Genomic DNA, 16,403 nt, shown 5'->3' with positions numbered 1-16,403 from the left:
ACGGCGCTATCACAACCCGCTCCAAGAGAAAGGACGCACGGGCACGTAGGTCTACTACTAGTAGCGTGTTGCCTTTCCAAATGTCCACTTGATACTGTACAATGTCATGAACATTGATTGTACACAGTAGAAAGAGCGCAGCTTGGTGGTCGAGTGTGCATCACCATGACATGTACCACTACCACTACATGTACCAGGATACTTAGAACGGTTCTCTTACGGTTTTGTCAAGTGCATCCAAGATCATTATTATTGTGCGATAGCCACGACTGCTACACATAGCCTCAGCCTCTGGGTACAAGAGCTAGCATGGAGTAGGGGTGTGCGGATAATGCTCGAAAAGGTGGCAGATTCTGCTCGAAAAGCAGTGAAATTGGCAAAACCATACAAACCTTATGGTGGGCAATTCCTCGAATTCTGCTCCAATTCTTTATCCACATACCAAACATGCATGAAACTTACCAGAAAAAGTACCGAATTCTGCCAATTATTTTTCTGCCGGCATTATCCGCATATGCCTAGCATGGAGCCCGCGAACTTCTAGCCTTGAAAATAATAAGAACCGAGAAATGCATCTGGATAGTAACGCTGCCTGAAAACTAGCAAGCCCGCATGGGGTCGGTGAAGATACATTCCTAAAAAGGAGCGCAAAGTGTATATACAATGTACATGTACGTATTTTGACTATGAGGAGAACTGTTGAGCTCTTGGCCAAGGACGAGGAAACAAACCCTCGCGGTAACTACTACATGTACATGTGTTGTATGTGACTAGAATGCCACGAACATGTAGTCAAGTGCACTTGGTTGGCCGCAAAGGTTGAAGGGATGTCGGTTGGTCGGCCGCATCTGGTCAGGGGCATTCTTCCCGATAGACGTACATATACAACATGGTCTTGGGCACCGATGACTGGGACCGTCTTGGCTATCATCCTAGAGGATACCGTTCGATGTACATGTACTTGTATGACTTGTACCTCCAGAATTGACCATCAGTACAATCGTCATTGCAGTAACGTTAGCTTTACATTCAACCATTCTCAACAGGGTGCTGTGCACACTGTATGCTGAGTGTTACGAAACATCCTGGCCGACGGTCGGTTTGTCACATCATTGTGGCAGTGAGGAAAATGTTATCAACTCCAAAGCACGAAAAAGGCCAAAAACTAAACCAAGAACATATGCAATAACATGTTATTTATAAAGACAGGACAAGTGAATAATTAGTCAGTCCATTGTTCATGATGATCTCCGACGGTTACGTCGGCAAGCGAGCCTCCGCCACTGCCAAAGCAGCGTGGGCTCCGCAGGAGGGTGCAAATTTCAAACCAAAATTTAAACGCCTACAACCGCGAATGCACATGATACAGGATTTCAGAAGGCTGAAGGAAATCCTGCATCTAACAAATGCCATAACATGAGAGTAATGCTCACCCCTCTTCTCCGCCAACAGATGAGCAATTCGTTTGTACAGTGCTGTTGATGCTGGACCCATTCCGCCACTGGCTGACATGACCGCCGGAACAAAGGAGGCTTGCTCAACCTGCCTCACCCGCTCCTCATAGTGCCTTCTCTTTTCTTTTTCATGTCGCTGATACACAATAGTATGTGGTGCAGATCGATTTGAGCGTGAGTGAGGATTAAAAACCCGTATATCAATAAGTGTACGCTCAAAACGACTGCCCCACAAACCATTGGGGGGGGGGGGACATCCAACCGGGCACGGTCTTCCACATTTGCGGTCCGGTAGCGAAGACGCTCCCCCGTCAGCGGTTGCAGCAAGGGCTCGATGGACACACTGGTGCACACCTCGTCCAGCAGCCGGGCCGTGACGTCCCGAATACCATTGTGTCTAATGGAGGGAAACCCTCCATAGGGGCACGACAGGGAATGCGCGACAGTTGCCTCTTGGCCGCAAGAGCAGTGTGACGGTACCCTGGCCGGTGTCCATCCGTAACGGAGGCAGAGTCCGTCCCAAAACTCTCCCTTTGTTAAATTAAAATGATATTTCTTAAGTGGACGGCACGTCAGCCAGCTCGACGACCCTTTCTCCTTCGCGACGTCTATGACATGTCGTAGCGACTCCGACGCACTGCCCGATATCGCGTCGAATTCCAGTTTCTGATGATGTCGAGAAGATGCCTTGGCGTCTCTCTTGGCCGATCTGATTAACACTACCGAGTCACCGATGGAGTCATCCCCCGACAAGATTCTCCGAGACAAAGGGTTGGTCATCCGAACCGACGAGTCGTATTGTTGGCATAGGGACACAGGGTTAATCAAACCGAGCCCACCCAGACGACACGGCAAAGCCATAAGCCGTCGGAGGGTGTCGCCTGGGGGTGCACGGCAAGTTAAGGCGGGAATCAGTTCAGACTTCACAATGTCCTCCAGCGGTTGGAACATGGGTTCGGGTACCTTCATGGTACGACAGAGGAACGCCCATCTACCCCTGAGGCCCGTCACATACGCAGAATACGCAGCCTGCGGCTGGGTTTGTGCAAATACTGCTAGCTTCTTCAGTTCCCCCATCCATTCGTCCACCTTTGTTTTGATATAGCTTTGAAGAAAGCTGTCCCTTCCGATTGCTGCGCCAAGATATCGTGATCCCTCGTCCGTTATCATTACACCAGTGTCTCGAAACAATTCAGTCGCCTCCTGGTAACACCTTTCCTTGACGACAAGGACCGATTTCTTTGGGTTTACGTAATATCCATATGCCGGTCCTCTCTTGTCCATTATGTCCCACCATAGACGGAGTCTGCGAAGACGAGCAGCAGCGGATGAATCGTCCGCGAACCATGACTGCACCGCACCCGCCTCATCCGCCAAACGTATCAAGGGCATTATTCCCAACGCGTACATGTACATTGCAAGGGGATCACCCTGTGTTGTCCCTTCTTGCGACAGGATACTTTCACCGTCCACGTAGAGATGAGCTGGATCACGGTAGGTATTAATTAGAACGGTAGCAAGTGATGGACACAAGTGCCGAACATTTCTTAAGCAAGTCTGTCGATTTAGTCTGTTGAATGCATTACTTGCATCCGCCATCAGAATTCCTTCGGTGTCATCCAGCTCAAAGGCCTGCTGCATCGCATGTATTCCCGCCTCTATACCGCAATCCTGGCCAGCGCATAGCTGTATACACCCAACCGCCTCCTGAACGGCTTGGCCTACGACGGAGAGGATGGCATTGCTTATAATGCGTCGAGCGACCTCACCTATTCCAATCGGCCGGACACCGGGTTGCTTGTCCAACGCTATCAATCTGCACGCAGTGAAAGCCGACAAAGATGCTGGGTGCACGTACGTGGAGGCTAAACGCCTTGCACACGATGCTAGTGCATCGCAAAGGCCCTGGGAGGCGTCAGAGAAACTAGCGCAAAAATGCCTCCAGTTCTCGGCGTCAACACCACTCGGCCCCGCAGCACCCTGCGTACCGAGCGCTGCACTCTTAATCGACTGACGTCCAAGGCTGCTGAAATAGATCGGATGAGGTGGAGCAGGTGGATCACCACCAATAACGGCGTCCTCGCTCATCGGCTCTGCGGGTGGATGTTTGTCTTTCAGGATATCCCGGACAGTGCGTCCGTCAATCTTGTCGTCCAACTGATGCACGCCTCCATCATCACCGCTTGTCAAGCCACGGAGCGCCTTGCCCACTTTGCCCGCGGTGACATAATCTGCAAAACGCCTAGCAGGGTCAACCGACGGACCCACTGAATCACGTTTATGTTTGTTCTTGGACGATAGAAGAGAGGTCTGTATGGTGTCCGCTTCCCGTTGCAGCTCTGCAAAATCTCCCTTCGACCACTGGTCCATGCGGCGCTCAAGTATTTTACCATATTTATTATTGTCACAGTCCGGCTTCTGCAGCATTAGCATCTGGTAGACGGCTGCAATCTTGAGTGCGATCATTTCATACGATCCCCCATCTCCGAAACAGGAATAGAACGATGTCAAGGTAGTGATAAATCGTCTTCCAATATTTCCAGACGGCACAGAGAAAGCATTCGGGCGAAAGTGAACACATTTGTTATATGCAGCCTCTATGGCTCCAGCTGTCTCCGCTGCAGACAAATCACCAAGCCTGAACGACGGGTCGGAGCTAGCTATGGGTTCCGGCTGGGGCAGATCCAAGCCGGTCCGGACATCAGCTGAGCCCTGCACACGCAAGGTCGACATAGCGGTATTCACTTCAACAGCATCCCCGGACGTGTGCCCCCTGGTCCCCCGGGAAGCAGAGTGTAAGTCACTTGTGGCTGGTACCGAATTACCACGCACAGGTCCCCCAGGCAAGGACCCGGTGTCATACACGCCCGGCGAGCATACTGGAGCAAAAGTGTCGACAGCGGAATGCGGATCAACCGCTTCCTGTCCATCAGGTAAGTTGGTATCAGCTCCGGTTTTAAAGGGTTTGTCACATCATTACACCTTGTACATGTACATCGCCCTCAGCCCAAGCCGCCAGAGTGGCCACGGGTCACGCACGAGAACAGTAGCACAAATGACTGAAAATATCAGCCTGCAAGGTGTTGAATTACCGTACTAGCTTCTGATGTATATTTCTACAACAGCTAGCAGGAGGAGGTGGATATACATGAAAATTCAACAGTACTTTCCGTGGTGTGATTTCATTAGCCTACGCTAAGAGACCAGTGAGAGATTACACTTCGAAAGGTTGAAGAGAAAACACGACGTACAATGTTGATGAAATCTGAACAGTTACACACACACACACACACACACACACACACACACACACACACACACACACACACACACACACACACACACACACACAACACACACACACACAAAGGTAACAATAGTTCATTGTTGGTGATATTTGCATGTGTCACCCCAGTGGTTGCTGCCTTGTAGGAACTCGTAGTGACACAGGAAAATTGCTATTTCGTCGCCTCTCGCATGAAACAGCAAGTCAGGAAGCATACCAATTACATGTACATGTACATGCATTTCATACTGTATTCTTTATTCCCTGTCCTTGACACGTCTTTGTTTTTTGTTTTTTTTGATATTCTAGTCGTAGACAGGATTGATGCATGTAGAAACACAGCCAAATTTCTTTGTTCTCGTGATATGACATTAAGTCATACCTGTAGATAAAGCGAGCCGAAGTTAATACTCCAGTAATGGCACTTTGAAAAGGATGACAACTATGAGAATTGTGAACCATGGTAACCATGGTACTCTGCTAATACAATGTACAATGTCCTCTCTTGTACCTTCTTGCTATTATTCACTTAAATGTGGGGCTTTGAATAAAACAAGTTGAATGTACAATGTAGCTTCCGGTGCAATCCAGGTAGTACTGCACACTGAGACCGCTAGTCATGCAGAATTCGCCCATGGTTCTCAGTGTCGATATGCCTTTTACTAACCTCGAGATTTGCATTGTAAATGTACATGTACGTGGATATTAAAGCAAAGCTGATCTTTCCTGTGACGGTTAGGCCGTAGGAACATCCCAAGAGGAAAGAGGGAGGAAGAGGATTGTCAACCAATGCAATCGTAGACTTGAAGATAGAATTAGTTAGGAGACTGGATTACATGTCCAGGCTCGGTAACGGCTGCAGAAGGCTGTACTGTAACAAGCTCAGGCTCGGTAACGGCTGCAGAAGGCTGTACTGTAACAAGCTCGGGGCAGTGTAACTAGGAGATTGTCTAGTGCCGCTATTCAACAGACCTACATGTACATGACTGTACGTCCGCGGTCAAAACCTGAACGCCCCTGTTCTGACCGCGGTGTCATTCATTCTTACTTTCCGATCTCTTCTCATGTTTCCATGGCTGACTAATCACTCCCTCATTCATATAGACCGCTGCCATTGCAAGGTGAAGAAAACGCGTTGTGCAGGCAATTCCGTTCTGCTTCTAATAGTGAGAATAGCTACGCATACATAAGAGAAATAAACACTCAATCTCCAGATAAATATTCCTCAGCCTACTCAAGCTCAACTGATGAGGGGTGAATTCCCCGAAACACCGTGTATTGAGCAGGGAGTGGTGATTTATTGCAGGTTTGCCGAGTGGAAGGTTCGATGGACTTCTCGTGTGCTCTGGATGGCAGCCGTGAGTCAGTCAAGTGAGAATTCAAGTCGGTAGGAACAGCGCAAGCTCCCACGTAGGGAGCAACACACAATTCCCCACTTATCGCCGAAGTTGCACCAACTTCGCCTTCACATTGTTGTCCCCGGCGCGGGCTTCCGAACTAGATGGTTTGAAGGCAACAACGTTGTGAACGGCCAACGGTCCTCAGCGCTTGTTCAGCACCTCCATGCGCGACACTGACTCACGCTGCTATCTGGTGTTCACGAGGTGTTTGTCTCGCTGGAAACGGAGCGTCTCTGTAAGTTTGTATCCATGGTGATGTTTGTCACGCCTCGAGAGCACTATATACATAATTATAAGTGGTGCTCTTCAGGTACAATCTTCCTCAGCCTACTCAAGCTCAACTGATGAGGGGTGAATAACCCAAAACACTGTGTATTGAGCAGGGAGTGGTGCTTTCTTGCAGGTTTGCCGAGTGGAAGATTCGATGGACTTCTCGTGTGCTCTGGATGGCAGCCGTGAGTCAGTCAAGTGAGAATTCAAGTCGGCAGGAACAGCGCAAGCTCCCACGTAGGGAGCAACACACAATTCCCCAATTATCTCCAGACTGATAGCTAAAAGACGTAAACATGTGCTAGACTACGTGTAGTGCGATGTGGCTTCTACTTGCAATATAACCTTTCCATTCTGAACAAGAATACGGATGCATTATTAATTTTGTAGTTAGCTTTCTTCATTCCATTTTGCGCACATCCCCAAAGTACAATCATGTAGGTTAGAAAGAGGGGTTGCAGATTCTTGCTGCCAGGAAAGGCAGAGAATAGATGACTTGCACAAAGACTGTCTGGGTTCGAGACGGGGCAAGTGGACCTTCTGACTCTGACTTCCCCACCTTTTGAGTTCGTGACTTTCGAAGTTTCGCTTTTTGCCTGACGAACACTGAGCTAGTTTTTTTGGCTAGAGAGTACAGTTGTTTTGATTCGGCTTGTATCGTCATGCCGAAGCGCTGCTACGCTCCTGAATGCACTAGCAGACGAGAGATGGAACTGAGGCTCCCATTCCATACGTTCCTTTTCGAGCCGGCCGGCCGGGAGGCAGAAAAAATGAGGGAATATTATTTTAGTATCATTGGTGTAGGCTGCAACAAGCACGTCGTGGTCCTGAAGTGTGACTACTTTCCCGCAGTGGAAGCGAAGTCAAGCACAACGAAAGTTTGTGGACGTCTGAGAAAGAACTCGATTCCCTTCGATTCGGCTGCACTAGCTCCAGAGCGACCCCAGTCTCCTGAGGACAGACTGCGGAGAGGCCAGGAACCTGCCGAGTCAAGAGTGGAAGCCCAAACCACGAAAATGAGGCCCGGGGTGGAAGGACTGAGTGTGAGAGCCAGATGGCCTTTAGTAGTACTTCAAGTAGTATCTGAGTTGAAGGAGAGAACAAGTGTGCTGGAGAAACGCTGCGAAGCCCTCAGGCCTGATGTGTACTAGCTACTGTTGAAGTCTCACTTGTTCCGATATGAACACTTCATCAGCCCTTACTCTGAGCAGCTGTATCTAGACTTGGACTTAGGCCAGAGACATAGCATTGTAAACCTTACTGAAGCCATTATGTATCCAATGCCTGGCTCTAGTGAGAAAGCAGTTTGGCGCAAGCTCGCAAACTATGATTGAATCAGGGAGTGGTGGAAAGTCACATTATACCTCCCCATGATTAGCTGGTAATGACGACGATGCGGCTCCGGCTGGGTCTCAGTCTTAGAAAGGATTTGTTGGAGCATCATCAAACAGTGCATTTGCCTTCATCATACACTGGCTCCGTTGCCTACAGTAATTCACATTTTGACGGGGCGCGCTGGGACGATACGGAAGGAGCGGCGGGAACCATTGGAGTGCTCATGATGCTGGTTAGCGGAGACCGATGTGTCAGGAACGGGAACGCAACCGCACTACTGTACAGATCAGGAAGCGATGGAAGAGTTGAATCTGCTCAGCCTTCCATGCCGTGTACAGGGACACAAGCGTAAAAATGGCTACATTTCAAATGTGAACTGGCGATGGCATTGTGTGGCGACGAACACAACTGCAACTTTTCAAATTTCAGCATTTCGAACATTATGCTTCCCATGATAACTCACCGAATGGCTCACATGACGGAGTTGGACATTACCAGGCTAGGATTATCATTTGCTGTATTTATGGATAGTCCTTGAGTTTTCAGATAAAGTGCTTTATCTTTTACCTGTCGTTCCTTTAGTATGGCACAATGTCCATGGCTGCTTCCTTGTCTTCATAACAGCACGATTCTGCTTTTTTGAGAAGAAATAAAACTTTCCTTTCGGAAAGAAAGCCCAGAAACGTCAACCCCCATGGACTGTGCTTTATGACTCTCGTCCATTGACGTTAACCGTCGCAATCAAAATAATAGGAGATCCTCCAGATAGGCGTTAGCCTTTGGGTAATCCTGAAATAAAGATTATTATTATTAATAACTGCTGCATGTATGTTGTGCTGTGCGAACCGTACAAGATTTTACAGCTCACCCACGCCTACCCAACAGGCTCCTATATCCCGTACCGTTAGCGTTACATTGAATATGAACTAGGCTAGCACAGTTATCCTTCGTTCTTTTGATGGCGGCGGGTAGCATGGAACTTGACGTGTTCTTGGGATCCTCGTGCCACACTTGCTGTTCCCGGATGCCATATTATTGGGTGCATCGAGGTTGCTTCTATGCTCACTGTTGTTTAGTAAGGCAATTTTTTATAACTATTTCACCGAAGAATAAGGCAAGAGTTTTTTGGGTTGGTTTGGACGCCTGGCTTCTCTTCACATAATAATACAGTCATGTACTTCCACTCAGGGAGTAGTACAATACCTGCTTCCACTAACCCTGGAAGTGCACATGCATGACTCATGAGCTGCTGAAGACAGTGACGGTACTGATCATGTACATGTACATGCCGTGCACCGTTCATTCATGCTGACAAAAAAAAGTACACTACACTAGTCTACACTACAGACGATGTTGGGTGCCCGCAGTGTAGCCTGGGTGCACAGGGTGCACTTGCCCCGTCTCACTCGCGGCTCGGATCTTTGTGCAAGTCATCTATTCTAACTAGCCCTTGGCGAATAATGCTCGAACAATTGGCAGCGAGATTCTGCTCGAAAATCAGTGATATTGGCAGAACCATACACACTTTATGGCAGGCATGTCCTTGAACTCTGCTCCAGTTCCTTATCCACATACCAAACATGCATGAGCAAATTCTGCAAATTTTTCTGCCAGCATTATCCGCCTAGCGCTACTTCTGTATTTTTAATGGATTCTGACTACATCATCCTGTAAGTTCTAAGCGTACAGTATAGGCCAACAAGTAAGTGCAAGAGCCAGTAGATATCCCCTGTTTCAATGAGGCCTGCGTGGTGAAGGTGGTGCACATGCATCTCCTCCGACCCCATACTGAAACCCGAGTCGCACGACGACAGTACAATTATTTGGACACCCTCAATTACATGTACATGTAGCTGCTTAGGACAGTTCACCCACGCCAGGCCACGAGTCCACGAGTCCACGACCATACCTAATGTGCTTCCGGCGAGTACGTTACCTTGCCATGAAAAATCATGTAGAACGATCCCCTTATTAACTTCCGGAGTCATATCTATGATTCGACCACTGCTTCATCATGTGTGCGCTAATCCGCTAGCATGTACAATGGCCTCGGCTACTGGCATTTAGCAGAGGGTACACGACTTAGACGAAGGATAATGGTTTCATCCTGGAGAGTTTCCAGGACATGCATCATCCTGACCCTATTTGCTGATGGATCTTGAACAGTTGTACTTTATGCAACTAACACACTTAGCCTGCTCTGGATTGAGGCTCCACATCATGGCACATGGCAGTGTCCCATGCAGCCACCTCACCTGATTGCCCCATGCTGCAGCTTGGTTTGACAAGGCCAAGGCCAATGGGGGGGGGGGGGGGGGGGGCCTTCAGTGACTGTCGACACATTCCTTGATACGTTACAGCCACCATGCAAGGCCAGTACAGTGTTCAACGCTTTGTGCATGTGTCGTGCGCTAAATACTTCCACTTTGACAGGTTGAGAGCTTGGACGTTTGACATGGCACTCCTGCGTCTGTGACGTCACACGCACGTCACGGTTCACTCACAGCCTGAGTTTGTCTTTCAGAAAAAGGTTTGGATGGAAATTCTGACAAGGATGGCCTACCCATGTCTTTTCCTTCTATGGGAGGTGGACCCCAACTGGATTGGAGAGGTGTCAGGGAGCCAGACGGCAGTCCTAGCCAAGGCATCTGCAGCTATCCGACCACCATCACAATGGCCAGATCTTCGTCTACCGACATGCGGCCGGCTCTTTCAGCCTGGCTGTAGCCTATCGCCTGTACTGTGTACATGTACATGATGTCGGGCTGCATGCTGTAGGATCTACCATTGCAATGATGTGTACTGGCGTGGCAAATCCCCGCAGACCACAATACTGCAGGCAGCACACCTATCCTTAGACTTAGTCTCGCCTACGACATGTGTAGTGCAGCTACAAGCACAGAAGCTACTCACCGGGTCTGTCTGACGATTCGCGGATGCTGGAATGGTGCTCATGCAATGATTGGGTTGCAAGTCGCACATGATTTGGTCAGATCAACACAAACCCGCCTGTTTGCTTCTCGGACTTTATTTGACTCGGTAGCAATGAGCAATTATTCGCTGTGAGTAGCCTTTCTCTGTCCACCATTTACCTCATTTGCTGCATGCGCTATGTGACCGCGCGAAGAATACGTCCGTGGGTGCTGGTATTCCTTAGCGTCCAGCTACAATTGACGAGGCAGCTATGTCCACAATGAGAGGTCCGCGGTGCGGTTCGGAGAAGATCTTGCTGACAATTGGACTGGTCTGCTATCATGTACTTGGGGCATCAGCGCAGAATGGTAAGCCGGGTATACAAGTACTTTGGAATCCGAACTGTTTACATATCTGTGAACGACGCCGGTATGAGTGTCACTACCTCCGTGTCACTGCCCTCAAACTAGTGGGCACGTGTGTCCTTAGCCGATTCCGGCCAGCCTGTGCTCATTTCCGCTGCACACAATTAATAATACTAGTATTTGCATTTTTGAAGCAACTCCGGAAAATTCGCTTTTACGGGCCAAATACTGCTCCTGTGTTGTTTCTTGACCTAACTAAGTCTGTGGCTGGCTAGATGATGAAAGGGTGTGTGTGGGTCATAGCTGGGTATGAACTGGATAGAATACATGTACAATGTCATGTTCACGTTCTGTTGTACATTGATGTTGGTACTGTGCATGTGAGCGACCTTAGTTGGATTGGTACCACTGGGGTAGTACAATGTACATGCAGTGGCATGCTGCTGCTGGCATGAACAGTCGTGGCCAAAGAAATCCGACCAGCGAGTCAAAGGCAGCACAGTGTTTCCATTTCAGGTTCATTAGGCCCATACGAACACCGCAAAGGCCGCATCATCGGAGTTTGGCGCTGCTTTCGGTTCCCGGGTCGGCTTTCTCTGGCCACAACTGCAGTACCAAAAGTACGTCACTCAAGTTAGGGTGTGTAAAACTTCACCGATAAAACTATCGCAATTCTTTTTCAGAAGTAGGTCACTTTCCAAGATGTTATCCATTAAGCCTTTTGCGCGTTGTACAGATGTACGAAGTTCAGTACTAGGGCGTAGGTGTGTACAGAACCGATTGGGTGTTCATTGTGTGCTATGCATGCGCATTTGACCAATTTTAACCTCATAATTAATGGCAAACAACCTCTTTTCCAGCTTCTTCACTTTGGTTAGAACTAATAACTAGCTAGGTCTTTGTCAGCAAAGGTGTTCGTTTGAAATGCCTTCAGGCCCCATTTCTTAGTGGAAATAGCAGAAAACACAATAGGGTCCTGCACATTCAACACCCATTAGGTTCTACGGGATTCTACGGGATTTCGTGCATCTGTACAACGCGCAAAAGGCTTTTTGACTGTACCCGGGAGCGCACGGCACGCGGTCAACCTCAAACCTCGCCTGCATACATAGACCTGGTTTCATCATGAAATGACCAAATTCTGAAAACAAAGTCATGCAGCTACCCATGAAGACCTGCACGCTCTTGGGGGCACGTGCTCATGGTACTGTAGTACCAAGAGTACATGAACTAGAGTGACTGAAGCAGTAGCCGGGAAAGTGTATACCTCGCCATTTACATCATTTTGACATCAAGCCTTTGCAGGTGTGAAAAATGAATCATCTAATGAGTAAAATGATGAATTCCACTGTCCTGAACCCGGTATATCCAGAGCTTTGCACTCGGCTTGTACCAGATGTATACGCTTGGTAGAACACTGAGATTTGCAGAGCGAACACATGTAAGAATGTTCAAGTTGGAACTGCTCAGAAGATTTAGAATCATACCCAAAGAGCACTTCATCAATCTCCGGGAAAACATAGAAAAATGACTGAAAGATAAAGATATAGCCACGTAAGATGCCGTTTGTATTTACTCTTTAGTACCAGTAGACTCTTCACTGATAAAGAACACAAAGTTTTCATTGCGATCCACCCGTCCCCTATCCATCAACCCCGGCAGATGAAAGACATTTGACTGTATTTTGAAACGGGTACTAGTGTATGAGCACCAGGCAGGGAGTCTGGCTTAGCATACACTGCCATACATGGAGATGACACTGAAGAATGTGCCACTAAATGATGTGGATTTCGCTCGTGGGCAGCCTGTTACCGTCACTCTTGGGGGAGAGCCGAATCACTGTACTCGCTCGATTAGAGCCCTCTCTTGAAAAGTATCTTGTCTCGAATAGTGCCCTGTCCCGAATAGTGCCCTGTCTCGAATAGTGCCCTGTCCCGAATAGTGCCCTGTCTCGAATAGTGCCCTGTCCCGAATAGTGCCCTGTCTATGAGAGCCAATGAAAAAACATAGCCCTCTCTTGAATACTGTGCGCCCGCCAGCCAGGAGTAAACTTTAGCCTCTGTTATTCTTCTCCCTCTTTGTTTTTGTGCTGGATGACATAGATATACATGTACCAGCATGGAAATAGTGTTGCCCTCTCTTCAATAGTGCCTTCTCTTCAATAGTTCCCCATCTGTAACGGACAAAAATAGAAAATAGCGGCCCAGGGGCACTAATCACGCTAGTACGGTATGCAATGACATGCTCGCATATGGCATTACTTGTCCGGGCCATGCTCAGGATCAGCAGGTCAATCCTGCGATCACCATCGTGAGTTGTGTAGACCAAGGACGATGTACAGCTTCCAAAACCGTGGTCAAAACACACATCGTTTCAGGTACTATGATCCCATGCCGTCTCCCTGTATGCTACGAATCCCTGAGGAGTACTAAAAATGGAAAGTCTGGAACTGCTGCATAGCTTTCATTTCCCAGCTTACACACTATGCAGCATGACAATCACTTTTACACTGTCTTCTAATGACGGTAAGAACTTGGCAGAAGAGCCGTGAAATTCCATTGGGTAGTACTAGAAAATAGCGCATACAGCAATCGCATGCAGCAAACTTTGCTGGCATTTGAAAGGTGGGTTTGAGATAATAAAACAGAGATTGTGCCAAATTCGATGAAATGTGTTTTGTTTTTCCAATCTGTATGGCTTCAGGGTCCAGCTCAGGTGGCTTATCTGGTGGGACTGTGGCAGGTGTGGCCGTCGGATGTTTGCTGGCTGGCGTGGGCATTGGAGTGCTTGTCGACATGTTCCTCATACAGCGGGTCAGAGAGCGGAGAACAGCGGGTCCCAGCATGGGCAGAAAATCTGCCACGGATGACCAGCTCGCTGAGAGAATTGTGACGAACCCGTATGAAAGTAGTGCTGAGCGGGTCACGTTTAACAATCCAGCGTTTCACAGAGACTCGATGTCAGACCCATCTGACGTGGAGTCTGGATCGAATCGCAGCTCGCCAGGCGACTCTAAGGCATCATCAACATTGGGAAAGATGACCAGGCAGCCATCTGTACAGTGGCCACAATGGACATCAAGTGGTAGTCAAGGTGCCATCAAGAAACAATGGCGCGAGAGTGTGGCAAGCAAGAAGTCAGAGATAGGAGATGTTGAGGCTGGAGTGACAGATGCTGTAGCAGATTTACCCAAGACGGGATGGTTCTCGGCATTGGTCAAGAGGCTGCCTAAGTTCAAAGTTAGCATACCAGACTCCCCAGTTCAAGAAGTTGACGCTCTGGCAGCTAAAGTAGATGAGGAAGGTGTACTACCGGTCACCGATATGAGCGCTATATTGGATGAAGTTGATCAGCTAGCAAGAGAGATTGACAGCATGCCATCTTCATTCCCCTCACAAAAGCCAAGTGCTCTTACCGAGCAAGCTTTTGGCCAAGTTGCTTCTGCTGTACCAGGGAGTGATGCTATGGATTCGGCTATTGCAGCGCTTGTTGATGAGGCACCTCCACAATTGCCTCCGACGCCGGACATGTCGAAACTCGATGAGCGGGTCGAGATACCCAAGATAGCGAAACGTCCAAAACTGACCGCTGGCATCAGTAGCAGCAAGCTCACAACAAGCAGCAGCAGTATGGGCAGTGCAGGAGCAGCTGCTGCCGCAGAGACCAAGATTATACCGAGTGAGACCCTCTCTGCTGCTAGTTCAGCCATGCCAAAGTTTGAACACAAGCCACTCGACTCCAAATCAACGGCAAAGCTCATGGGCAATCCTTTCCTTGCAAGTGACAAGAGAAAATCACCAAGCAACACCGATGGCAAAATGCCTGAGATGAAGAAAAGGTCCAGTGGAACCGCTCATCTGGCCGATAAATTCAAGCAAGAAGAGGCCGCATTCAAACGACCCTCACTTCGCAGTGTGGCATCAACCAAGTCCAGTGGCAGCGACTCTGGCAAATCAGGAGAGCATTCTATACCCGGCAGTGCTAGCTTGGGCTCAGAATTGAGCCAAGCAGCTGGTCCAGGGTTTACAAAAGTGTCCTTGCGAAAGGTAGATCGAGGCAAATCTCCACCCTCTGTAGCCGATGCTTCTACAGCCAGTAACTCTCTTCAGCAGGCCATGTCAGGTCTAAAGAAGACAACTCCCGAGTTGCCTCCTGATCGGCCGACACCAGAATCAAAGCCTCCAGTCCCAGAGCGACTGCCAGAGCCCCTGCCCACAGAGTCAGAGGTTGATCTGATGGAGGCAACGGATGATATGTACTGTGATCCAGACCCAACAACACCGATTCCACGCTCAGCATCTTTCCCTGCGACACCCACCAGCATGCAACCAGCCAGCGTAGATCTAGCAGCTGTGACCGCCAGCCAAGATGAATACATCTTACCAGAAGAGGCTTCCCCGGCACAGCCGTACATGCAGGAGGATTACATTGAGATGGCCGAAGGCGTTCCAAGCCCCGCAGAGCAGAACCTGCCAAGCACACGCCAGCTGCCTAAGCCGAACGGCAAAACACCTGGCTATATGCAGTTGGCAGACGCAGTGACGGGAGACAACAACGAGTATCTAGATATGACTGGCACTCTTCCTAAAGCGCCCCAGGTCGCCAAGAGGAAGATCTCCGATGCCAGGTCACCAATGGCACAGCCGGGCAGCGCCATTTTACAGAAGGGGGCTAAGCAGGCCAAAAAGGCCAAGGAGGCCAAAACCGGTGGCTTCTTCAGTCGACTTTTCAAGTCCAAAGCAAAAGCACCCGCTCCAGCCAATGCAGCAACACCAGCCCAGCAAGCAGCTCTCTCTAAACTGCGACCTGGCTGGCGTGTGGCATCTACCTCGTCGAGTGTCAAGCATGCTGATCTACCCGTACCCGCCCCGCCGGAGTGGGTACAGCAGCTGCATCAGAAAGGGCGGCAAGCCTATGATGGCAATGACATCTATGAAGAGTACGGCGGCGATGCAGACGGCGACATGTACGAAGAGCTTAACACAAGCCCTCGGCAGCATACTGTCGACAAGATTGCCAAGCCCAGTGAGGGACGAATGCTGATAACAGCGCAGGCCAAGGAGCAGGCCATAGCCGACCTGCAGGCAACGCCCATGCCCAAAGGTAACGTCAAGCGACTCACCAGCCATTGGGTAAAGAAACAGGTGTGACGTGCATAGCACGGGACTCTTTGGCTTGCATGTGTGTGTGTGTGTGTGTGTGTGTGTGTGTGTGTGTGTGTGTGTGTGTGTGTGTGTGTGTGTGTGTGTGTGTGTGTGTGTGTGTGTGTGTGTGTGTGTGTGTGTGTGTGTGTGTGTGTGTGTGTGTGTGTGTGTGTGTGTGTGTGTGTGTGTGTGTGTGTGTGTGTGTGTGTGTGTGTGTGTGTGTGTGTGTGTGTGTG

At 49.1% G+C, this 16,403-nt stretch overlaps 1 protein-coding gene across 1 annotated transcript; it reads left to right on the top strand.

Moving 5' to 3' along the window:
- Positions 1 to 10,623: 10,623 nt before the first annotated feature.
- On the top strand, positions 10,624 to 16,295 carry LOC135804847 (nascent polypeptide-associated complex subunit alpha, muscle-specific form-like). Its single transcript, XM_065318810.1, has 2 exons — positions 10,624 to 11,026; positions 13,727 to 16,295. The coding sequence occupies exons 1-2, from the start codon at positions 10,930 to 10,932 to the stop codon at positions 16,171 to 16,173; spliced, it is 2,544 nt and encodes an 847-aa protein (XP_065174882.1). The 5' UTR covers positions 10,624 to 10,929; the 3' UTR covers positions 16,174 to 16,295.
- Positions 16,296 to 16,403: the final 108 nt, after the last annotated feature.

The sequence above is a fragment of the Sycon ciliatum genome, chromosome 1 (genome assembly GCF_964019385.1).
Source record: "Sycon ciliatum chromosome 1, ocSycCili1.1, whole genome shotgun sequence".
Taxonomy (NCBI): Eukaryota; Metazoa; Porifera; class Calcarea; order Leucosolenida; family Sycettidae; genus Sycon; species Sycon ciliatum.
The sequence above is the reverse complement of the archived record's forward strand: the minus strand, read 5'-3'. Positions and strand labels throughout refer to the sequence as shown.